The sequence below is a fragment of the Sceloporus occidentalis genome, unplaced genomic scaffold, assembly GCF_023333645.1.
Source record: "Sceloporus occidentalis isolate IW3139 unplaced genomic scaffold, rSceOcc1.0.p SCAF_4, whole genome shotgun sequence".
NCBI lineage: Eukaryota > Metazoa > Chordata > Lepidosauria > Squamata > Phrynosomatidae > Sceloporus > Sceloporus occidentalis.
In genome coordinates, this window is record NW_028316984.1 from 99105212 (window position 1) to 99131077 (window position 25866).

General features: G+C 38.2%; 1 protein-coding gene across 3 annotated transcripts in view; it reads left to right on the forward strand.

Annotated features, from left to right (window-relative positions):
* Positions 1-25866, forward strand: part of HPS5 (HPS5 biogenesis of lysosomal organelles complex 2 subunit 2) — a 42953-nt gene that overhangs the window by 14344 nt on the left and 2743 nt on the right. For 2 of the 3 annotated variants that reach the window (XR_016280922.1, XR_016280921.1), the window contains exons 7-23: positions 598-813; positions 2589-2660; positions 4233-4321; positions 4632-4810; positions 5301-5459; positions 6199-6358; positions 7779-7902; positions 10712-10861; positions 12434-12505; positions 14293-14915; positions 16212-16332; positions 18455-18610; positions 18985-19104; positions 21099-21212; positions 22025-22131; positions 24938-25223; positions 25566-25699. Coding sequence is in view for 1 of the 3 variants with exons in the window: in XM_089521034.1 (XP_089377160.1) it covers positions 598-813; positions 2589-2660; positions 4233-4321; positions 4632-4810; positions 5301-5459; positions 6199-6358; positions 7779-7902; positions 10712-10861; positions 12434-12505; positions 14293-14915; positions 16212-16332; positions 18455-18610; positions 18985-19104; positions 21099-21212; positions 22025-22131; positions 24938-25223 (2748 nt within the window). In the remaining 2 variants the exon portion in view is untranslated. The remainder of the gene's footprint in view (positions 1-597; positions 814-2588; positions 2661-4232; positions 4322-4631; positions 4811-5300; positions 5460-6198; positions 6359-7778; positions 7903-10711; positions 10862-12433; positions 12506-14292; positions 14916-16211; positions 16333-18454; positions 18611-18984; positions 19105-21098; positions 21213-22024; positions 22132-24937; positions 25224-25565; positions 25700-25866) is intronic. The other variant, XM_089521034.1, reaches the window with a different exon arrangement.

A 25866-nucleotide genomic window follows, 5' to 3' on the forward strand; every position in this document is an offset into this window, starting at 1 on the left:
TAACCCCCATTGTACTTCCCCAAATGTGATCCTATCCCAAGCTCCCTGTGGTTGTCCTGTACTTATTACTGCTTGATTAAATCAATGTCACTGACATTAACCAAAAATATTCCTTTTGTAACGCTGAAGCTAAAACCATCAGCCAGGTGGAGATCCCATTGTTTCTTGAATTCATGGAAAATCCACCCAGCTCCCTCAAGATTCTATAAAAAACCTGCTTTGGCCCTCACACTTTGACTCAGTTTGAAATCAGTCAGGAACGCTACCGGATTTCTTATTGTCCCCTCAACACAGACTGCCCCCCCCCCCCTTTGTTGTTCAGTGGGTTCTTGGATCTTCATGAGTGATTCATGGGTGTGCAGAATTTTATCGGGGGTGGGAGGGAGAGGAATCAGGAATATCTCATTTTGTTAGAGTTCTGCTTATCTGTCCCTGAATCCCATACTTGGTATTTTATGAGGAAATATGATGCCATAGTTCTGTCCAGTATATTTATGCTAAATTGTGTATTCTTTCTGTGCAGACTTGAAGATCTTTTAAAGCTTCATCCAGCTTGTTTCATAAGGTTAAATGTTGATTTTTGTTGTTGTTAAACAGGGAAAAGTTTTGGAAAATTGGAAATAAGGAGAGAGATGGTGAATATGGAGCATGTTTTTTCCCTGTTGGAAGAACTTGTGGGAACCAGCAGTCACTGATATATTGTGCACGTCCCAGTTCACGGATGTGGGAGGTGAATTTCGAAGGGGAAGTGCTAAGTACACATCAGTTCAAGCAGCTTCTTTCGTCACCACCTCTCCCTATTGTTACTCTAAGGTATTTGGTTATGCTGTCTAGGGAATTGGCTCTACTGGCTAGCAAATTGATTATATAATGTTAATAATTAACATCAGTTATTGCATATTAATTTTCAACTCATTTCTGATTCTTCTTATGGGAAAAAGAAACCTTTCCTGCTATGTGTGTGTATATGTGGGAGAAGAGGACTTGGGCCAAATGTGCATGAAAGCCTGCAGCCTAGTTAGTGCACTCTGATTAGCAAATAGCATAGCTATCACACATTCCATATATATTCATGTATAAATAAAAAAATTATATCAAAAATTGACCTAAAAAACCTGGCTCAAATTATACTCAGGTCAATACGGTAATAGACTTGTTCCTCAGGTGTCTTCCCAGTCTGGCTGCCTCCTGAGGGGGACAGTCAGTCTGGGAAGGGAGGGAGGGGTAGTGTTCTCCTCCCACACTCCCACCCCCCTGAGCCTCTTCCCAACCTGGCTGCCTCCTTTACATCCTTTTTTACATGCCCTTAAGTTCTACCCTTGATGTATCCACGGTTCACATAAAACTCCTACTCTCAACTTATACAAGAGGTCAATTTATAGTGGAGTATATACGGAAACTATTCATTCTCTCACACTCTTGTCTCCTGAAGGATGGTGTGTATATGATCTGAGTCAGTTCTATTTCTGTTGGCATTCTTTTTCACAACTATGAGATTGCACAGATACAGATAGGTACAGAAAGTGATCTTGTAGCACCTTTGAGACTGACTACTGTATAAGGTTTTGTATCTTGCATTTGATGAAATAGACTTGGTCTACAAAAGCTTATGCTGCAGACTCCTTTCATTCAGTAAGTTTGAAAAGGTGCTATAGGATTCTTTTGCATACTCATACAGACTAGTATGGCTATATCTTTGAAGACATGCAGAGATTGGGTTCCTCTACCAGTTAGAGTGAAAAAATGTTGCATGGAGCAGGTTTTTGCTGCTCCTTTTCAAGCTAGCTTCAGACTGCTATAGGGGGCCTTGGAGCAATTTCTGGGTGTTTTGGGGTCTGCGTTGTTTGAATGCCACACTATCATAGCACCTGGAAAGCACTTGATTTTGCCCGTGTGTTTCAGGCCTAACTCTAATGCTGAGCTCTGCAGATGCTTACAAACATATGTGCATAATCTTTCTCTTACATATAAAATCTTTATATGAGGTTTCATGGAAAATTGCATTTCTTTTACAGATGAAATCATAAAGCTCCTGTTACAATCACTGTGCTTAACTAGAGAAACATATTTTAACTGTTTTAAGGGTGGGAAACAAATATTTTTATGTTCTTTGACAAACAAAAGATGATTTTAAAAATCCATTGGGCTGTGATATACAACAGTGCTACTCAAATTAGTGGTCCTTAGACTGGTACTGGTCTGTGGGCCATTGGCTGGCCATCCAGAGTACCTTTTCAGGATATGAAGAAACAGCTGTAGCCATCTGGCATTTACGAAAAAAAGTGTCAGTCTCCCACATCACATAGATTGGAGCAGTGCTTCTCATGCCATAAGTTGGAGAGCCTGTGAATTGCAGCACTCATCACCACTAGTTGTGCTGGCTAGGACTGATGGAAATTGAAATTCAGCAATTGGAATGCTACATATTCTCCACTCCCTCAAGGAGTTTGAAAATGAAACTATACAAAGCATTAAACACTATCAAATACTCAAACTAATAAGTTAAATTAAAAAAGCTCAAGTATTGTTTTATTTAATACATAAAATAACCAACCTAATTCACCTATAAAATAATTCTTTTTTTAAAGGGAGGATCTGGAGTATACTGTTTCTGCCTGTTCCCCTCAGTCATTGGCTTTCCCCAGGCTGCTTTATTTGAGGTAAATATGAAAAAAAAAATGTTTTAGTTCAACAATATGTACATAGAAGTTGAAAATATTGACAGGGTATCAAATCATGTTTAATTCAAAACTTAGTAAATAATAATGCTTATTTTCCACTTTCCTTCCAGGCATCTTAAGGAGGCATACATATTTCTCTTGTCTTTGGGCTGAGGCAGAAGGGCCAAAAGCGCCATCTTGCCGCCAAAACTAGGGTTCTGGAGCGTGTGGCAACTGCACACTTCAGAACCCTAGTATGTGTGGGAGGCGGCCTAATGGCGGCCTCCTATCCACACGGAGGCCGCCATCTTTATGCAAACGATGTGCAGTGTCCGCATGTCACTGTACGTCGTTTATGTCATGAGTGCACCAGTGGCACACTTGCGACGTAACTAGGGCGCTGCCAAAAGAATCCAGGAGAACCGGGTTCTTTTTACTCTGGTGGGACATCGCACAGTTTGGTGGCTGCAGCATCTCTCCAGAGTTAAAACAGGGCTCCCACAGACCTCCATTTTCAGGCGGTCTGTCTTGGCCCTTTGATTTTTATTTTCACAACAACTCTGTGAGGGTGGTTAGGCTCAGTGGCAACAACTGGCCCAAATTTACTTAGGCAGACAGCCTGGTAAAGTCGGCTTGTAGCTGGCTAGGCTGGAAGCTGTGCTGGTGTTTACACGCTGGCCAGCTTCTGGATGACTTGAGGGCATGGCCTCCCTGGAGGTGGTGAAAAGCCGGCTCCAGAAGCGAAGTGGCAGCTTTTTTCCATCCCAAATAGGAGTGGATTTTTTCACTCCTATTGGGGGAAGAAGCTGGTTGGATTGAGGCTGCGGAGTGAAGTTGCTGCGGCCCCCACCCGGCTTTCTCAGGGGCGGCTATAAGCTGTCACTTTGGGGCTGTCTCTTTCATAGTTAGGCTGGGATTTGAATGCAAGTGTCCTTATGATGACTTTGTGATGCTGGCATTAATTACAGAACTATTTTTGTTAACTTTGGTTAGAATTTCAGAAAATTGTGATCCTTTGATGGCAATTAAACATGATTTCTTGCCTGAGTAATGATTCGTATAAGAAGGTAAATGATCATATGACTATGCTGTTTTGGCTGAAAACGTAAGGGTTGGTTCTCACATTACACACCTGTAACTTTCCTTAGGGGAAACTCTGGCTTCTCTTCGGCATGGGGAGTCTTTCCATTTTGTTTTAGTATTCAGAACCAAAGACTATGTTTGACCATGCTAAACCCTAAAAAAGAAGAGAGAAGAAAATAAAAGTCCTAACTCAAGGAAGTGACAACTAACAGAGTCAGGAAATAAGTAAAGATAACGTTTTGTAAATAAATTCAAAAGATTTTTTTCCCAACCAATTAAATTCCACCAACCCAAAAAGTCAATAATTTTGACTGTTGATCTCCCTTTGACTTTTTGATTTGGTAGTTTAAATTTTTGTAGGTTTGTTGGAAAAAATATATTTAAAATTAATTTACCACTATCTCTTTACTCTATTAGTTTGTTAGATGAGAAATCCAAAACCATTCTTGATCCTCAAGTAATCTTTCTATCTGATATTTTTCTTTACAGTGATCACTGTGTAGTGACATGGACAGAAAGAGGCATATATATTTTTCTTCCCCAGAATGTCCAAGTTTTGCTCTGGAGTGAAATTAAAGGTAAAGCATATTTTACCTAAAGAAGTCTGCTCTTAAAATTTGGCTTTATATGGTCTTGAAATGCTAGGTAAATTACTAATAATCAGGTAGGTATGTGAGAAAAATGAAAAACTGAAAAAATTTCAAACTGATTTTAATTGAAAATTATTACAGATTGTAAGGATGCAGTCCAACAAATGTGTACAGAAAAATCTTGCGCTAATCTAGCGTGCAATATTTGGGACTTCTTTTTTGATGAAACATTACGCATCATATGCTGTGTTTGGAATCTGTATCCAGACTTATATCAATGATCATCTGTTTTATCTAGATGTTCAAGATATTGCAATACATAAAAATGAACTCTTCTGTTTGCACACCAGTGGAAAAGTCTCCCACCTTTCTCTTCTGCCAGTTGAAAAATGCATAGAACGTTTACTTAGACGAAGCTGCTGGAGTCTTGCAGCGAGAATCTGCTGTCTCTTCCAGAATACTGTTGTCTTATGTCGGGTAACCAAAACTAATATTTAATTTTATTTTTTTCCGTTTAAATAGTTGTCTCAAAAGCATGTTCTAAGAACTAATCTGATGATGTAAATGTATCCGTATCCTAAGTTAATTTACCTGAAGGAAATTCACAGAATTAAGTTCCCTTCTTCCTCCCAAGCCCTGAGAACCTCTATAGTGGGTTGAGGAGCCTTTTTGAAACAATATGGTGGGTTCAGGGTGCTGTGAAGTAGAGTTGCAGTCACCTTAATGCCACAGTTTTCCTTTTCCCAGTAGCCTTTGACAACCTATCCTACATTGTTCAGCAAAGCTGCAAGGAGAAAAGTGGAAGTGAGGTTTTCTTTATATATGTCTCTTTAAATTAATCTTTGGAGCCAACTGTTGTGGCTCATGGTATCACAACTAACTGCTTTTGTTTGATTTAATGTTCTTCTATAGCTTTAACACACTAGAAGCCTAGTAATTTTCAAACTTTCATTTTGTTTATTAATAGGCAAGAAAAGCTCTTCCTGTAGATAAGCTAGAACACTTGAAATCACAGTTGGATCTTTCAACACAAAGTGATATCATTGCTCAGCTTGAAGAACTGATCTCAAAACTTGAGCCACTAGATTCTGCATGCAGTAGTAGGAGGAGCAGTATTTCTTCACATGTAAGCATATTTCTATATGAGCCCTTAAATGCAAGGTAATGAATTGACTAAATTTTCATTATTCATCTGTTTGGTAAAGTGTTCTATCTTCTGACTCTGCTTCAGTAGTTCATTTGTTTCAAGGTTGTTAAATGCATTAGATTTATTTCTAGTGGAAGCTGTTAACTTGAACTGTAATGTCTGTTCCAGGATGCTTTTAATGCGATCCAGATTAGATGCCACAATAACTGGTTTACAGAGAGACATAATACAATAAATGTTTTGCCTATAGTTAAAATCATTTGGGAATCTGAGGTTTCTCTTGGCAAATTGGATTCTATTTGAAAAATATAGCTAAAAGACATGCGGTTAAACTTCTCCATTTATCCACTCCTGTTTTCCTATTACATGTATATTGGAGTATCATCATACTTTTAAGTTGTGGAAATTACAAAGGCTATGCTGTGGCTCTTGCTGCTAAACAGTTCCTATTTATTAACCTGTGTAATATTCCCATTTATTCTACTCTACTGAATGCAGTGAATCTTGAAAGTGGTTAACTCACAACATAAGGCCTAAAGCCAATAGCTAGACCCACTAAATCAGTTTACTAGATGGCAAATCAACACTTAGGAAAATCCTGTTGATTCAGTGAGTATAACGGAATAACAATTGGATTTAGGCTTTTGGTTTACACTGCATGTTAAACAGGAGTTTAAAAGGAAAGGCTTTCAAAGATTTCATTCTAATTTCTTAATAGGAAAGTTTCAACATATTAGATTCTGGTATTTATCGTGTTATTAGTCGAAGAGGCAGCCAGTCTGATGAGGATACTTGCTCCTTACATAGCCAAACCCTATCAGAAGAGGAAAGATTGAAAGAATTTCACACACACCAAGAGGAAGAGCACTTGGAACCAGGTAATATAAATGTTTTTCTATGGGCCTAGTAAAGAGCTGACATGCCTGATTTTTTGCATGCATTAATGTTCTGTGTTGTCGTCAAAATTACCTTTTTGTCATTCAGGTTATATTCCTATCAGTGTATACATTTTTTCCTATTTTTAACCCAAGTTCAGTTTAGAACAGCGTTCACCCTTTAGTCCTGGCCAAGCAGATCCTCTCAGGCTAAGTCAGGCAAGCAACAATTAGAAATACATCTCCGGACTTGCCATGGTAGCATGGTAATGGTGTTTTGGACCTTAAGAGGGCAGCTTATTCTTGTACTTGAGTTACTAACACACTGCAGACTTGTAGGTATTGACAGTGAGGGAGAGAAAGTTCATTTTATATGTACCTTATTTAATGATTTGAAAGAGAGAGTCCTTGCCTGAGGGTTACCAAACTGTCTGGTATTCCACGTTTCTCTATATGTGACTTGACGTGTACTCTTCATTTTGCCCTACTTTCTGCTATCATTTAAAATGAATAGCCCCTTCTCTTCTTTGAATTAGCCCTTTTGTTTTTATGATCATTTCGGAATAGCGGTCTATAAATAAAACATATTATTATTATTATTATTATTATTATTAACATACATAGCAAACATTTTTAAATTGGTATCATTTTCCTCTTCAACAGAATACAAGTCTCTCTGCAAACCTGATCTTTTCCCTTGAGGTCTCCAGTTTGAATAAATTGTAGGCTTCAAGGATGGTTTGGTGGAAAGAATACAATTCTATATGCTTACGACCAAGAATGAATTTAGAACACACTTCCATTTATATGTTCTTTTGCAACAGTGAAGCAATAGCTTAAAGATACAAATGTTTTTCTGTCCATGTTTTTATTCCACCAACACCTTGACATTAGCTTTGTGTATTTTAAGTACGTCATTTTCACTTTTGACTTGTCACTTAACTCATCATTGAAATGGTCTGTTGCTCAGTCTAAACTATTAATGATAATGAGGATATCAGTCAAAAATATATCTTGTTTTGTACTATATTTACCTTTGAAAAGCTCTCAGATTTTGCACCTTACCTAATTGCTGCTTAAGCCTCAAATGAAAGGTATGCATTCAGTTTATGAGCAGTGTTTTCTATATTGCATTTTGTTAGGTGCTTTGAAACAAATAAACTAAAAGAAAAATCAGATATTTTTCCTAAACTGCTTAGCCACCTTAGCAATGGAGTGCAGAACATATATCCTCTTCCTTCGTGGTTTGGAGAAGGTGGCAATTAGGACTGCTTGGTCTTTGGCAGTTGCAGCTGCATGGTTTTCAACCTGCAGGGGGCAAAGAAGCATATAGTGGAGAGCATGGCATCTGACCATTTCTAAACATTTTTTTGTCAGACCATTACATGTTATGACTTTGTAAAATTTTAATTTTATTTGTTAGACAATGTATCTCATGCTTCTGTGGTGGTCGACACTGATCGGAATGAGACTTTTCTTCCATTCAGTATTCCATTGTCATTCCGTTCCCCATCTCCTCTCGTCTCTCTTCAGGCTGTCAAGGACAGGTAAAACCATGTGTGAATTCCTTATCCATTACATCCACCTCCTTTGTCCAGTCATAACACATGAGGTTTTAATCCACCCCAAGTTTTCCTCAGCCAGCTTTCACTCTTTGAAGCTAGTTAACTAGCAGGAGGCTGAAATCTCATCATGTTAGAACAGCATGAGAAGTCATCTTCTCTAGTATAAGTTTTGCCCGTGGCCCCTATTATTTGCCACTAATTTTAAAATCTGGATAGTGCACCTGCAAAGAATGTGTACCTTCATTTAACCTTCTGTGTAATGCTATATGTTATCAGCATAAGACCATATAACCCCAGATGTTGCTAATTTAAGAAGGGTGAATAGATAATGAAAGGAAGAAAGTATATGGCGCTATCTAGTCAGGAGACATTTCTTGGGCCATGGGTCAAAAGAGTATCTTGAAACATGATTTTTAAATCCAGTGGAAACTTACTGTTGAGTAAAGAACCGAGCAGCAACTCTCATATTTAAGCCATGGGGGGGGGGGGGGTGGATGCTAGATTCAGTTTTGAAATGGCATAAATGGAAGGACCCAAAGAACAGCCCCCCCCTTTTTTTTTTTTGTTCTCCATGTCTTCCTGTGGTGCATGAGGGCAATTCTACCATGTTTTTAGGCCTCCCTGGGCTGTTTAAGGCCCAAGAGATGCCTTTTTAAAAACTGGAAATGACCCAGAAATTGACATTGTGGAGTCCCTCCAAGGTCTCATAGGGGACCAATTCAGCCCTCAGTCCCTGACTGTTGCCCAACCCAGCTTTAAGTCATTCCTGCTCATTTGGCAAGAAAGAATCAATATTGAAATAACATGGATATACCACATAAAGAACTTAGATATAGATTTTGCACACAAAATTTAATTGCTTTTGAGGCCACTAAGGATGCTGCATTTCAAAACTAAAGAATGGGAAACATCACAATGGAGGTCACAATAGTTATTTTGAGTTCTATTGTGAGGGCTGGAGCACTTTGTGTGCATTGACAGAAATAGCTTAGATTTCTATAAGAAAAGAGTGGCCTTATATAAACTGAAGATTGTTTAATCTCATATGTAGGTTTGCATTGGGTGGGCTCAGAGGACCATATCATGTCACTCTGAACTCCTCCAAAGGGCCATGTCATTGTGGTCTCCATTTTGGGCAACTGGAACTGATATTGCATCACTCCTGGTGACTTTTGGGAGTTGCTGTTTTGGAGTGCCCTTGAAGCAGGATCATGTAGTTTTTTGTTTGTTTGTTTTGCTGAGGATGAATTGGGGGGTGGTTACTGAAAAAACTTTTAAGGGGGTACTGTAGAATTTAGGTAATGGTTGGGGGTTCCAAGGATTGCAGTGGGCTCTGCAAAGAGCCACCTGAAGTCCATAGGCCCTACATCTTCCACCCTGGTCTATGTTTAGCCCTAGCTAGCTAAGTAAAAACAATGATTGGCTATTTCTGTTTGTATATATACAGTCTGTGGCCTTTAGGTAAGTGTTCAGTCTAACACATACTACATTATCATTCCTTTTCAGTTCCTGTTCAATAGAAAGCTAGAACAGCTGCTCTGATGAAAAGTAATGGCTGTTTCGTTATTGGTAATACATGTGTTAGCAGTTATTTGGATATTTGAACTGAATACTGATCTAAATAACTGTTGGTTATTTTTAAAAAGGGGTACAGCCATTTCTTTTTTGGTCCTGTAGTACTTCATGCAACTGACACTCTGCAGAGTATAGTGTAGTGATTTCTCCCTACATGTCATTATGAAGCTCTTACAAAGTACAGATGTTGGGGTATTTCATTCCTTTTCTTTCCTCCCCTTTTAACTGAACAGCAAATCCCAAATTTACTTCTGAGTACTTGAAAGCTCACTCTTTGTGACATTTCAGTCAGTCATAATAAAGGTGCTACAATATTTTTAATTATTCTATAGTGAATCAATTTATGTTGCAGGGGCCTTGGGCCACATGGTTTGCCAAAAAATATGAAAACTGTGAACAGAAGTTGGGTCATTTCTTGATTGGAAAAAAATAGCATTTTATTATGTTAAACAGTGCAGGGTGTGTGTGCAACCTCAAAAGGCCTTAGTAAAATGGTGCTTCTATCCATTTTACTCCTAGAGGTTTCTAGAATAGACAATTGATTTTTTATTTTTGCCAGAAAAAGAACTGTCTGAAGGAAATGAGGGACCCAAAAATTCTTTTGGGCAGCATATACCCCAGGTCATACTTTGCCCACTGAGATCAATAGCTATGACATTTTTGGGAGAATTTAAATATTATAGTGTGTTCAACTGTAATTTTAAGAAGTCTAACATGTTGATAACAACAGTATACAAGCAATGCATCTAACATTGAATGACTCTGATTGTTTATTGATTCTATTGAAAGAAATTGCATTGGAACTGATGGGATATACTTTCAAGTAATGCATTCAAGATTGGAGCTTTGTTTTATCAGCTATGGTAGTAGGTAACAAATCATAAATAGTATTCAAATTTTCCAATTTATGCTGTAGGTGTTTAAATGTAGCAATTCATTAATGAAGAGTACAAAACCATTTAACCATAGAACATTTATACCTTTTTCAGTTTTGCTGTGATTTCAGAAATTAAAATTGATACTGCTCTTACACTAAAATACCTGCTTGTGCTTACCAAGAGAATAATGCCGTATATTTTTCTGCATATTGTACATGTCTTCCACCTTGTCAGTCTGTTGTATGTATCCAAATTTGTCTCACACAGTACCCTTTTCTGCCTCAGCATAACATTTAGTCCTTACTGGTGATCATATACTTGTTATATTTGACTTTTAGTGTTTCTAGTTTTGTGCGTAAGACAACAGAGAAGATTGAAAAGATTGGTACTCATGTGAATCCAGATAGAATCAGACAGGATATTAAGGATGAAGAAGAAGCAATGCCGGAAGTGACTGTTAATATACTAGCACAGCCACAGGAAGAAGAGTGAGTATAAGCTCATTTTAGCTTGTGCTAAGACCCTTTTCTTACAGTAGGAGGGTGAGGTAGGAAACATATTCTGTGTCTTTGTCAACAACTGCCCATTCCCTTCAGGAAGTAAATCAGTCTTCTGTATTTTAACAGCAAGTTTTATTTCAGTGACCAAAGAAGTTAGCAGTATGACTTCTGCAAACAGAACTACCATAATAATTAGATACCCACATAGTAATGTGCCCGCCCCATAGTAATGTGCCTTTCCCCCCATTTGTTCACAGACAAAAACATTTTTACAGCCATTCACCTCCTAACTTTTCCCCACACATCTCTCCTAAGCCGTTTCAAGCTGCTCATACCGCTGGCCTTGGTGGATGCTGGCGCTACTAGCTTCCTGTACACACCTGTTTATTATTTAGTTTTGTCATTATTTCATTTTGCACATGCACCACAAATCCCATTCACTTTATCAGCAAAACCCTGCTTCCATGTGTATACAATTGTATAGGACATTGACAATAACAATATACACAGTAATATAACAGCAACCAGAAATAAATAATCAAACAGCATATAAACCAGCTATTTTCATGGCAGGATCTGTCAGAGTCTTGACAGCCTTCTTGGCTGAGAGGCATCAAACATCACTAACTGCAAGGCATCCAGCAAACAGTCCTGAAAGAAAATGATGTGTCTCAATACTGTAGTTCTGCAAGCCCATCATGTTTTAGCTTACTCAAAGTTGTCAAAGAACATTTTTTTTTTAAAAAAAGGGACAACAAAGATACATAGTTTATTAGAAAAATATAACAGTACAGTCAGCCCTCTATATCCATGGATTCTGTATCTACAGAGTCAACCACCCTTGGCTTGAAAAGTTTAAATATATATATATAAATTCTAAAAAGCAATCCTTGATTTTGCCATTTTATGTAAGGAACACCATTTTACTGTGTCACTGTATTTAATGGGACATGTGCATCCATGGATTTTGGTATTGATGAGATGTCGTGGAGACAAACTCCACCATATACAGTATATAAGAACAGTTACACTTACAGCCCTTGGAACGCTTGCCTGTTACGAAATTTCACAAATATATCCAATTTTTTAAAACAAGTTTTCCAAACCTGGTTATCTTAAAACCACTATGTACATATACATGTCTTAAACATTGTTCAGAAATAGCAGCAAGAGTGACTTACGGAACGGAGACACTTGAATAACCTGTTAGAAATGATACTGGAATACAGGATGCACAACAATACATTGTGTGTAGCACCAAATTTAAACCAACAGCAAAAAGACTGTGACTGGGCCATCGACAAATGGTGCAATGAAATATGATTACACAGAATTACAAACTCATTATTTAGATTTCAGAGTCTTAGTTTTTGTGATGAGATTACAAAAGTCTATATTTCTGGTGCTAAAAATTCAGTGAGTAAAGCCTGCAAAATGAGAGAGAACAGAAGAGGTTCCCTGGTTTAATGTGTAGAATATTTTTGATTCTACAGAAGTTTCCTGTAAGTTTTTGTTTCAGTCTACCCATTGTTCACTAAAATTAACATTGTACCTTTTAAGAGTTGAACTGCAGAATCTGCCATCAGATGAAGAACTGCTTAAAGACCTGAAGGCAATAACAGCAGAGACTCTGTAAGTAAAACTTCAGTAAGATTTCACATATTCTGTGGATAAAATGAAGAGATTAGGGAGGGGAAAACCATGTCAGGTGGAGCAGGTTTGAGGGAGGGCAAAATGTTTGTCATAAATAGGGCTGCAGATATATTGGGGTTTGTAGAATATACTGGGACATTCCCTTCCATTTGCAGAAGGGGTCCTGATCCAGATGAGGCTCTCTTTGGAGAAGTGTGTGGAGAAGGTGTAGTTTTCACTGGTCTGCCCCAAACATCCTTCACCCCCTATATCAGTTGGTTTCACAGTCCTATAGAGTAGACATTTTTTGTGGCAAATAGTTGTACTAGAAGGAGGACTCAGCAACTCTTGTATTCTGTCCTCCACCAACAGTGTTACTTGGGTAGAAATGCTGGGTTCCCTTTTTAGTACATTTTTCTACTGGGTAATACTGTGCAGCCATTTCCAGATGTCACTGTAATAGATTTTAAAACAGTTTTTTTTTGGAAGTCATAGTTGTGGACTATGAGGCACTGTTGTACTTTGATGTGATGGGGGTATGAGGATTAACATAGATGACAGGTGAGCAAAGTTTGGCCAAGCAGTCACATGCAGACACCCAGCTTCTTCTATATAGTTCATGTTTTCCAATTCTTAAAACATTTTTCTGAAAAATCCTCTCTTCCAGTCATGTTGGACACTTTTTTCACATTAATACTACCAATTCTTCAAAACAGGAAACAAATTTTCCAGCCACTTCCAGCATTGTTTTAAGCAGAATTTTGAGGGGGGGGGGGAATTATGCCTCTGGGAGTATTCCAGGGCCATAGAGTTGTTCCTCAGACCTGTTGCAGTTGCCCATTTAACTCTAGATGTTCTGGTGGCTATTTTACTGGAATGGTTACCTCCAAAAATTCTTTGAGACGTGGGAGTGCTTTCTTCAAAACCATAAGTGATTTCATTCAGGAAAAAAAGGTTATCTCCTTGGTTGAAAACAGGCTAGAGGTCACGTACCTTGCAACCCCCCCCCCCCCCATATCCCATAGAAAATGCATGGGAGATTATTCAGTAAATAAAAAAAAATTAAAACCAATTAAGGTAATGTGCAGTCCCCACACCTAGATAAGATGTCCATCCTTGTGTAACCCATCCTTTCTTCCAAACAGCACTCCTTTCATTTATTTAGAAAGAAAGCAAAGCAATCTATAGGAATCCACTATGCATTGGTCATGTGCCACTGGTAGGCAGGATTCTACCCAAAAGATTAATAAAAGTAATTAAGGATTGCAGTCCTAGGAGCACATGTACTGAAGTTCCACATCAGCAAGTAGCATAAAATTGCATAAATATTCAAAAAGCCTGCATAAGAAAGAATATTGAGCCTTGAATGACAGTTGTCTTTAGTTGAGCTAAAAGTTTATGGAAAGCTGTACTGTTAACTCAGGCCCGAAACAGACAGGCCAAAAGGAGCAGCTTCCAGCCACCTCAGGAACATGGTGTGCAGATGACACATGCCCCTGACACGGCCAGAAGCTTCTCCAAGGCTGCCTAAGGTGGCCCAAGGCCACCCGCAAAAGGAGTGGCAAAAATCCACTTCTTGCCAGAAGCCCGTTTGGGGCCATTGTGGCAGCCTGCTTTGAGAGTGGGCCTTCCAGTTGCTGTAGTCCCTGGCAATTGCAGACTGATCGTGGCTGGAGCAGTCGGCGATTGCTCCTGGCTGCCATTCTGCTTCACCTCTATATCTTATGCTTATGCATTGTTGGTACCTTTGTTCTGATATTGAACTTGTTTTTTTCCCCTTCAAACAGAATCAGACTCCAAGATCCATTGGTCTTGCTACAACCACATTTCTTGAGGGCAGTTCTGCTGGAGTGGATTCCATTTTTAGAAGAAGCGTTTAGATTCAATGCAGCTACCATTTTAGATAATGGCTCATCAAAAATACACAGAGAGGTGCCTTTGCAAGTTAAAGAATCAAATCACTGTAATGAACGTGTAGATCAGGAGCAGGAACAGCTCTCAGGAACAAACTATGAAACCAATGATGTACCTAAAGAACTGGGAGAGATTTTGGAAGAAAATGCTGAGCCAGTTAGTAGCACTCAGACTGATGGAATACTATGTGAAGAAACTACTGGGTCAGAGATGGCGTTCAACCAGTTTTTTAAGATTTCTTCCCCATGCTTCATTGCTCAAAACATTCAGAAAGATCTGGTAGAACTTACAACCTTATGTTTTGAATTAAACCTGTATGAGAGCTCACAAATAATTGATGAACAGTGTGTGCAGCCAGAAGCTTCCTGTGTGTTGGCTTGTAGGTTCATAAAAGATTATTTTTTTCTTCTGGATTTGGAAAGGCTGAAGAACTGTATTTTAACCTGTCACAGTGAGCATCCCAAAGTTTGGGAAACATATATGGAAGGGCTAAAAGGCAAGGAATTTATTGTTCATCTTTAAACTTAATGAAGTGCTACAGGTGTTTTTGAAGGAAAAAATCATTGAGAATATTCAGAAGATTCTATAAATTATCTTGGAATGCAGGGCATGCTTTAAAGCAACATGCAAAGTAACTGTTCATTTTCCAACAATATTTCCAGAGAGAAACATCTCTAATTGTAAACTAGTTTTTAACATTCAGTATTCAGGGAGTTCTAGAAAATATAGTTTCCAGTCATGGCTTACAACTTTTCACATTGAACTCTTATCCATTAAGAATAAAATTCACAGTTCTTTGGGGAAAACTGTGATTGTTCCAAATGGTACAATAGAGATACAGATTGGATTACTGGATGTTTTCATATGCTTTCTACAAAATAGATGACTAAAGAGATTTCTAAGCACTGAATCAAAACTATCTTTTTAGTCTCTTGAAACACGTTAAGACAGCATCTTAAAATGGATACATGGTTGTATAGATTTAAAATCTGGTTCTTGCTCCCAGTTAGAATGTTGGTGCAGCTAAAACAGTTTATCTAATTCCAGTGCATAAAAATAAGTAAAAATTAAATCAAATTTATATAAACTATTAATTTACTGGCAGACTTTCATTTTTTTGATGAATACCATCTGGTTTTGAACTAAATTTCTCAGTTTACGTCTTGTTACATTTATTTCATTTCTATGCTGCCTTTCTCCCAGAAAGGGACCCAAGGCAGCTCACAAATAAAACCATTTAAAAACCTCACAACAAAAATGTAAAAGGTAATTAAAATAAACTAGCTAAAAAACAGGATAAAATTACAAAAACATACAAAACTTATAAAAACATAACTAAAATGTTCTCTGAAGATGCCAGCCACAGATGCAGGCGAAACATCAGGAATAAACTCTTCTAGAACATGGTCACATAGCCCCCCAAAACCACAGAAAACTATGTATGCCGGCCATGAAAGCCTTTGACTTCACATAACTAAAGCACCCTGTATAAAAGCCTCCCTAGCATGATTATACGTTAAAAGCCTGTCTTTGCCTGCTGGCAAAAGGCAAGCAGGGAAGGGGGCAGTGTAGCACAGCTTCCTGTGGAAGGGCATTCCAGTGCGGGGGAGCAGCCATTGAGAAGGCACTCTCGTGTCCTCACCAAGCGAGGCTGTGATGTGGCGGGACCGCGAGAAAGCCTTCCCCTTAGGACCCTTGCAGTTTGGTGTCTTAAATTGGTGTAACATTTTTCTTGTTTGTTTAATGCTATTTTTAAAGACAGTGGTTTGTGACATGCAGTTATTGGTTTCAGAACTGACTCTGACTAGCCCAGTCACTATGTCACTGGAAAATGGAGATATGTTTAAAACACTGAAATTGGTAGTTGATCTGGGCCCCTGGGATGCTCCTGTATTGCTGGCACATGCCCAAAGGTATATATCTTCTGATCTATTTGAATACATTGTATTTCGTTTTAGACAATTGAGTTAGGAAAAAAATCCCATCCCACTATAACATTTTTACCTTGCACATGCATAGCAGTGTCTATAAGGGGATTCTTTATTTGTTTTCTAGGCTCACTTGCACAGAGCTGCAAGTTTTCTATCTTTGTTTGTGTTGAATGCATAGGAATGAATGTCTTCACCAGCACACCATTTTTTTTCAATTCTCATAGTATTTAGATTCAAACAAGCCTCACTGTTGCTGTAATAAACTTTGCTATTATATTAGTGCAATTAATTTCATTTTACTGTGTGAATTGATAGTATATTTGGAAATAGCATACATTAGAGAGACCTGAGTGGTTGAGCTTGATGGTTTCAGCTTGTTCCAGCTTTGTCCACCTGGGTACACAGTGCAACATCAGCCCAGATTGGGAGGGGGCAGATTGCTGTCACCCATAATGATTCTCTCACTCTTCTGTCAGCAGGAAGTCTATCTGTTCTAGTACTGACTTTGAGTATTTGTAGCTTATGCTGGGCCAAAGAGATAGAATGGGGATACTGCTGGTTTACTCCCCACCCGCTGCCCAGTAACATTCCTGTCTGATCTGGCTGAGATGATCTTGGAGGTGGTGTTGGAGTTCATGCTGAGGTTATTCTGACATGACCTGCTCAGGATTTCATGGCTACCATGACAACCATGGAGCTGTCTCAGTACATCCTAGGTCTGACATGTGGCAGGATATACCTTAGACTTATTTTTTTGCTGTTGGGTGGATGGAGGATGATCTGTTTTTGGTGGTGGGTGTACAACAACGCAATTTTCATGGTCATGTCACTTCCTTCTAACATTTGGTTTGGCATTATCAGACCTTCCCTGCAGGGATAGAGAACTGCTTAAGATAGTCCACCCCCACAGACTTATGGAATCTGAAATATTCCTGAATGTTCTGGGGGATCTACTTGTAGACAGGTCTGATGAGTCTGTTGAGGCCTCGGTCTCACTATGGAATGATGAACTGGAAAGAGCTAGTTATGCATTCACTCCTAAGATTCTAATCCAGGGCTGTAGATCCCATAGATCTTAAGATCTAACAGACATGGATTGATTAGGTGGGTGCAAGGGGTGGTAAATGCCTCACTGTGTCAGGAGGAGATGCCTGCTGCCATGAAGGAGGTTGTAGTGCAGCCTCTCATAAAGAGGACTTCTTTGGATCCAGAGGCATTTGACAACTACTGCCCTATCACTTGGAGGTCTAGATAGACTTGGTTGTTCAGAGTGCTTGGAGCCAGGTTTCAGTGGTCTTCCTGCTGTGGCCCTTCCTCAACAGCGATAACATAGCCACAGTAGTCCTTGTATTGGTAACCTGATTAGATTACTGCAATGCATTGTACATGGGTTTGCCCTTGAAGATCTTGAAAATTGCACCCAGTGCAAAAAGCAGCAGCTAGACTGCTTACTGATTCCATTCACATACTATATAATACCTCTTTTGAAGGACTTGCACTGGCTGCCAATACATTTTCTGTCTGGATTCAAGGTGCTGGTGGTAATATGTAAAGCCCTAAATGGCCTGGGAGCCCAATACTTGAGGGAGTGCCTCTCTCTTTGCCTGTCCAAGAATTGATATCTTCTGATGTAGCCCTATTCCATGTTTCATCTGTGGGGAAATCACATGGTTGGAAGACATGGAAGAGGGCCTTTTCTGTGATGGCTCCCCAGTTGTGGAATTCCCTCCTTGTGGAGGCCTGATTGGCCCTAACATTAGAATCATTTTGGCACCAAGTTAAAACCTTAGTTTATGAAAGATTTCAGGCCAAACTGATTTTATCCAAGCTGCATGTGTTTTATAGTCATATTATTCAAGATTGTTTTATTTTGTTTTAAGATGCTTGTTTTTAAATTGAAAAAACTATTTAATATATTTTAGTCATATAAAAGTTTGTAATTATTGTTTTAAGTGTATTTTATTATAAGCCACCCTGAGATCTTTGGATAAAGGGTAGGATATAAATATTTTAATTAATAAATACATAAATAAAATGAAGTGGATACGAGAAGAATTGTGTTTTAAACATTTGTGTTTTCTCTGTCATCTGCTGTTCTGTATAGGCTTTATGAAAAATTTGGAGAAACTGCTCTGAGGCCTCTGATCAAGTTCTATCCCTCTATTTTGCCTTCAGACATCAAGCAAATTTGTAAAAACAAGCCTGAACATTTTCTAGCTTATTTAGATAGTCTAGTCAAATCAAAGCCAGAAGATGAAAGGTACATATTTTGCTCTCTTACTCTGGAGAAGGGTGGTGAAGGGAGGGATGCAGAATAAAGATGTTTATTTGCCCCTTCCTAATTAAATGTTATGTTACATTTTTACCAAGAAATAGCTTGTGGACTAGCTCATTAGCAACTCTATAACAATTTTACAGATATATAAGTAGACATCCAACATTTGTCTCTGTTTTGTTTCCTACTTTTTGATTAGAATTACATTAGATAAAGCACTGCTTAGATTATATTCATATATGCTATATTTTGTTAGATGTAAACCAAAATTAATCTCAGCTGTGTGTTTTGCATCTGTTTTTTTCTGCCATTTCACATGCATTTCAGATTTGTAACATCTGGAAATAATCTCTTCCTAGGTTGTCTTTCCTTAGATCTCTTCTGCATCCTGAATCATTACAATTAGATTGGTTATGTTTAGCAGTTTCTCATGATGCTCCACAGAAAGCAAGTACAATGGATAGCCAAGGAAATCCATGGTATGAATTGCATTACCCAGACTTGTTTCTAACTGTATGTCTACTCCTGAAGATTTCTTAATTTGTGAGTGGCTTAGTTTGACTAAACTAGAATAATACACAAGGTTCTTGCAGCCTCTTTTTGTTGTTGCTTCATTCTCCTCTTTCAATTAGTGGGAAAATCCACCAGAAGCCACAGTTATCCATAGCTTTATGTTATATGCAAATTGGCAGCTGTGCTGACTGGCATACAGTCTAAATTTGGGGGTATGTTTTAAACAACAATTTTATTTTAAAATATTTCTATACCATTATTCACCAAAGTTCCATAGTAGCTTCCTACATTTACAATAGCAATAATAATGGTAGTTATAAAATAGTGCAGCAGTTAAAACAGAATAGTTCAGTGGGTAATTTTTAAAGGCCAACTAAAATATTTTTTTACATGTTTGAGTAAGCAGGCTGTACTTTTGCTACTATTAGAGCTCTAAGAAAGCAGGCTACCCTCCAGTGACGGAATCTGTCACAGATCCCATAACCACATGTTAACTGGTGCCGTCCTGTTATCTTAGGAAGTTTAATAGCCAGTGAAAATCTTGCTGCCCCATTAGAGTGGAGTATGTCTGCTGAATGGAACTCCACACTAGTGATGGCTTGAGACTACATTCTTGGCAGTGAGATATTGTCCTGCAGTTCCTCTTTAAGAACTCGCAAGACCTTGATGCCTACTCTTTGCCCTGATCATGACTCCCTTTCCATGCTTGCCAGTTTTTCCTATTTTTGTTTGGAATCCACTTCCTTCCTTCTCATCTTGGTACAAAACTGTTACACATTGGTCAAAACTACATGAAGTGCAAGGTGTTATAAACTGCAGTAAACACTTGAACAGCAGTTGATGGTGATCTTGACTAAGAATGGAAAGCATGAATACATGAATTCCTTTTTTTGGTTGCTAAGGATAACTGCAGCTTAAAGTTGGCTTCCACATTTTCATTCTTGAAGGGGGAATTTGCTATGCAGTGTTGTTTCAGAATATCCCTATTTGTTAGAAAGGGGGTCATTTTCACTGATTTCCCCCTCCCTCTACAGTGTTTAGTGCTAAAATGCCCCAGCTGTTCTGGAGGGTACCTCAACCCTCTGGAGCAAATTTAGAGGGGAGCTATAAGGGGCTGCAAGAGAACAGAGAATCTGTTCTTCTGTTCTGTTAGCAGTGTTCTCAGTTGGGTCAGAAGCCTCTTGAAGATGCAAACTGGAACTCATTCTGTAATTGATTAGGATAGCTTTGGTGGGTAATTCACCAACTTGCTTTTTAAAAAACAATTATTTCATGATTTTCTTTTGAAAACTTCCTTTTTGTCCTTCTCAATCTTACTGGCTTTGTCACTTATCCCACTTCAGATAAGAACAAGTGGGAACAAGTGGGAAGAATTTGTTGGAGATGCCATCATCCAAACATGTTTCTACTTCCCTAAAGGCATTCAGCATAGCTGCCCCTAGACTTTGGAATGGACTCCCAGAGGAGACCCGCCTTGTTACATCTTTAGAAACCTTTAAGAAGGTGGTAAAGACAGAGCTTTTCCGCCATGCTTATCCTCCTGACCTCCTATGAAGATCACTACTATGGAACGAGATCAGCTGACCCCTTGATTGATTGATGTTAATGTTTTTAGATTCTTATGCTTTTATGTTTTTATTTTTTACTGTGGTTTTAATGGTGCAATAACTAATGCTGCTGCATTGTAATTGTAATTTTAACCTTGTTGTAATCCCGCTTCGATCCATTGGGAGAAGCGGGAAGATAGAAATAAAAATTATTATTATTATTATTATTATTATTATTATTATATTATTATTATATTTTGGTTACTTAATTTGGGTATTATTGTATGAAATATCTTTAATAATTTCAGTGGTGGGTTGGATTAAAATTGAAATAGACCTACACTGTTGATAAAACTTTCTTGAGGCAAGGCTTAAAAATTAATTTCTCTAACCTTTGTCTTTAATTTTTTCAGGCCACGTTCACATTTATTTACTTGGGGATATAACCAACTGATTTTATTGTTACTTAAACTTCCAACTGACATTATAACAAAAGAGAAGATATCTGACATATGCAAAAGTTATGGGTAATGTAAAAATTCTAAGTAAAAGAGCTGTTTTTGCTAAAATTTCATTATTGCAAAGGCATATTTTCTTCTTTGTTTGTTTCTGTTTGCAGTAGTCTAGTCTGATCATATACGTAGTTCAGCTACACAAAATAAATATGCTCTGTTTTTATGTGTTTCAACTGCCAGTGGATTGCTCAGTGGAGTACATACTTAATATGCCTCAGAGATTTCAGATTTTCTCTCTCATATGCTGGAATTTATATGATTTAGTAGCAATAATGAATAGTGTTGAAGCTACAGTCACTGTTGTTGTTTTGAAAGCTTATGCACCCCCTCTTTCTGCACCCCATCTTCATAGGCAGTGTCCTTGTCCCCAGTATAACGTTAAGTTAGTCATTGTTAGAATTGCAGCCTTGACCCACTTGGAAGTACTGTGGAACCTGATTACTGCTAAGATACCAATCTATATTATAACCTATCTTTCTCCTGACATGGGTCCTAAGATGGCTTATAAGAAATTTAAACTAATTTTTTAACATAACGTGGTTGGAGGCTCTTGACACACTTTAGTGTTTGGTGACATGCATTTGAGAATCAGAAATTAGTGACACACCCTTTCTGTACTTTGGTACTCCCCTGCACTTGGCAATTTATAATAGGGCATGCTCTCTGATATGAATTCTGAATGAGTATACAAGAATCTAAGAGGAAGTGGTCCCCCCCCCCCATGAAATTTGTGGCACTCTGAAATGTGGACAAGGCTGTAGTTACGCAAAATATATTTATATGTTCATTTTGATTTGTGGATATCTCTTACAATCTTGTTGTAGTTTCTGGTCTGGATATCTGTCTCTCTGTTTGGAACTGAATAGAAGAACTGAAGCACTTACTAATATTGTGCATTTGGATGATATGAACCTATTGGATAGAGAACATGGTTAGTATAGCTTGACTTCATTCTTGAGTGGAATTCCACTTTGTTAGGAAAAACTAGTTTTGGTATGTACTTTTTAAATATTTCTATCATCATAAAATAGTTAAACATAAAGAAAATCCTATTGTAATGATAAATATAATCCAGTGATTTATAATGTAGATATTCATTGTAGATATTGTAGATATTGACTACTACCATTTCTGGTAGTAGTTAAATATACAAAACTAAACAAATTATAATTTACTGGTCATGTTTTTCTGTAACAACACTTAAATGTAATAATGCTGTACATAAATACAGTTTGCCCTCTGTAGCCACAGATTTTTTTATCCGTGGATTCAAGCATTCACAGATTGAAAATGTTTTTAAAAATATATAAATTCCAAAAAGCAAAGGGCCCACTGCACTGCAAACAATAAAATGTGCAGTTTTGGCTAGGATTTTAACATCTATGGCAGGGATAGACAATTGTGAGAAGCAAGTTGGCTGCATATCCCCCCCCCCCCCGAGATCTTGTGGGTCTGAACCCTTACATGCAATGCCACTGGGGGGGGAAAGCTTCTTTCTTTCTTTCTTTCTTTCTTTCTTTCTTTCTTTCTTTCTTTCTTTTTTCCCCCTAAACGTCCCTCAATGCCCTCTGAGGACAGTGGGTGGCATTTTTGCCATGGTTTTAGTACCCTGTGCCATTTTAGGCCAAGTAGAGTCTCCCCCCCCCCCCCCCCAACAGGAAATGGCCAGAAATTGTATTTTTCTTTTCTTCACCCATCGTCTTTAATGGGAGATATTTATTGCACTAGTTTTTAGGGTATCAAGTTCTCACATTCTGCTTGCCATGGAAACAAGGAGACCAAAGAATCCACATACTTTTGGCCATGCTACTGGCAGGATCACAGCAGTACCACCATAGTTATTTAGGGAGGATCTCCACATGCAGAACCCTGTGGCAGGAACAGAGATCTACATTAGCCCATGTCTCCTTAGTAGCCCTCCCACAGAACACAAGATTTCTTCCTTAAACAAATATCAATTTTTTCAAAGATTTGTGTTTCCCAGTGTATCTAAGAGAGAGTTTTGCTGTGAGTCAGACCCAAGAGAGCCAGCATGGTGTAGTTTGTGTGTTGGACTAAGACTCTCAGAGACCTTGGGCAAGTCACACTGTCTCAGCCTCAGAGGGAGGCAATGGCAAAACACCTCTGAAGAAATCATGCCAAGAAAACCCTGTGATAGGTTCACCTTAAGGTCACCATACATCAGAAATGATTTAAAGGCTCACCACCACCACCACCACAACAGAGCATTTTAATGCATACTATTGATGTAAGCTTTTTTTGTCCTCCCCATTATCTCACATTTACACACTTCCAGTGCATTTATGTGTTATTTTTAACCCAAAATGTGGTCTTGCTCTACTGTTCCCTCTCCATCTGTCTGCGTTAAATGCTGGCTACTTTCCATTATACCCTTCCCTATATGTGATTTGTGTTCTTTCAGATACATTCATTATGAACTGTCACTTCCTCAGACACAGTGTAATGTAAGAAGAGTACATTCAAAATGTAAGGTTTTGACAGAGAAGCAAGTATTGACAAGGGATTAATGTGATCAAAATATGAGAGCTATAGTAACACTTCTGTGACAGCCATAATTCATTGGAACATTGCAGTAGATATGTTAGAATTTGACCATGTTTTTGTTGGTGCCCAGTTTGAAATCAAAATACCAAAAATGGAGCTTCCTAGAAACAAAACAAAAAAAGGTGTGTGTGTGTGCCATGATTAATCAAAAATTATTTTTAAAAGGGTGAGAAAACAGGAGCCTGTTCTTGCAGGCACCACTCCTAAGATTCTTGAGCCATGAGAAATGATAAGGCAACAGGAAAAGGCTAAGATGTTCTTCCTAAGATGCATGAAGTAAATGATAGATGTAGAAACTGGAGAGGTCTCTCTGAAGTACTGCTGGTGAGATTGCTGAGATTTAAAAAGTGGGGAAGGGGAGCAAGAAAACAGGAAACATGAAGGAATCCCTTTTGGGATAGTAACTACTGGGCAGTACTGGGAACATTTCAACTAATTTTAAATATATGCAGTGAGTATTTCTTTTGCTTTAGTTCTTGTAGTGTTTGCTTGTTTGTGTTAACCAGAATATCTTCAATTATTTTTGTTAGGTTTGTTCAGAAGTAAATCCTGTTGAGTTAGTCAGATCTATTTGTCATTGAACTCAGTATTTATAATACTACAGCCTTAATTGCTCAGGTTTCCGTGACTAAGGGAGGTCATATCACAAGTAGCTAAAGAAAGCACCCAGAATGAGCAACAAAGTCTACTAGTATCAAACTATGCTTGACTAGTAAAAAAAAAAAATCTATACAGTCTCAAACTCTCATGTATAATCTCATTAAGAGTTTTAACATCCCAGCTCAGGGTTTTACAGTGTAGTCCATAGACTGAAGCCAGCTCTGCAAGCATGCTTGTGCTAGACAGCTCCCCCTCTCTCTTTTTGGGGAGGGGGTAGTCTCTAGTGTGCAATAAAAGTTCATGATTAGTATTTATACATAGCTATAGTACTGTGTACAGCAGGGTGACTACAAATTCTGCCTTGAAAGTATAAAATTTACTAAAATCTGTTTAATCTGTTAAGTAGGTCAGAACATAGAAAGAGAGAATCATGTTATTCAGAACGCTAATGGTACCTATAAATGTGGCAATCAAGTTACTTTAACGTTCATAGCATAAAAATGTCTTGATAATGTATAATCGGATTTTTTAAACTGTTAATGGTACTCTTTATCACTTATTCCTATATTTAGGGGCAATTCCAGAGACAGTGGAAGAATGGAAGTTCCTTCTTTGCCTTATAAAGAATCACCACAGTAGTGTCTTCCAGCCTGTTATGCAAAATGGTGGCACTTCTAACAGCGGTACTCCAGACTGGTCAACTTCTGTTACTGTTGAAAATGTGGCTCTCCTGTTGGCCAGATTAAGTGGCCCAGATAGTGCTTTGCAGCTCTTGCAAGAATGTGGCCTGATGGATGAATTATCTGAAAGATTTGCCAAGATCTGTGAGATACTAAGAATGGCTGAAAAGAGGCAGAGGTAAGTCTTGTGGGAAGGATCTCTCCTTGGCTGTCTCTAGACATAATATTAAGCCAGGAATGGGATTCGTGTAACCTTACAATTGTTGTTGGGCTGCAAGTCCCAGCAGCCTTAGCCATATAACTAAATGAAACATTACAATCAAGCATCTTGAGAGCTGCATCATTCCCATTCCAATACTAAGCCATGATTTAACATGCATAATCAGATATGAATTTCAGACTTGCATACTTTTCCCCTTGTGATTAAGTTTCTAATTGTAGTTAATGGTAAGTTATATTCTGCATCCACATTTCATTTAAATTTTGGTGATTTGTACAAGTCATTGTTTACTGTAATCAGGGTCAGAAATCAGGATGAAGTACAGATCCTTGGGGGCAGCACAGGGAGACAATTACTTCACCTCAGTGCGTTGGAATAATTCACACTGCAGTGCACCTGTTCCTTCTAACTCACTGCATTAAAGGAGCAGACAGGTACACATCTAATGAACTGACAAACGATAATCTGCAGACAAATTTGTCATGAATACAAGTCAGTCAGCTTGTTGAAATGATGTGCTATTAAAGTTTAACTCTGTATGTTTTCAGTATATTTATTTATTTACCTCTTCCCTTCTGTTCTTTCCTTCACTTCTGTTGCA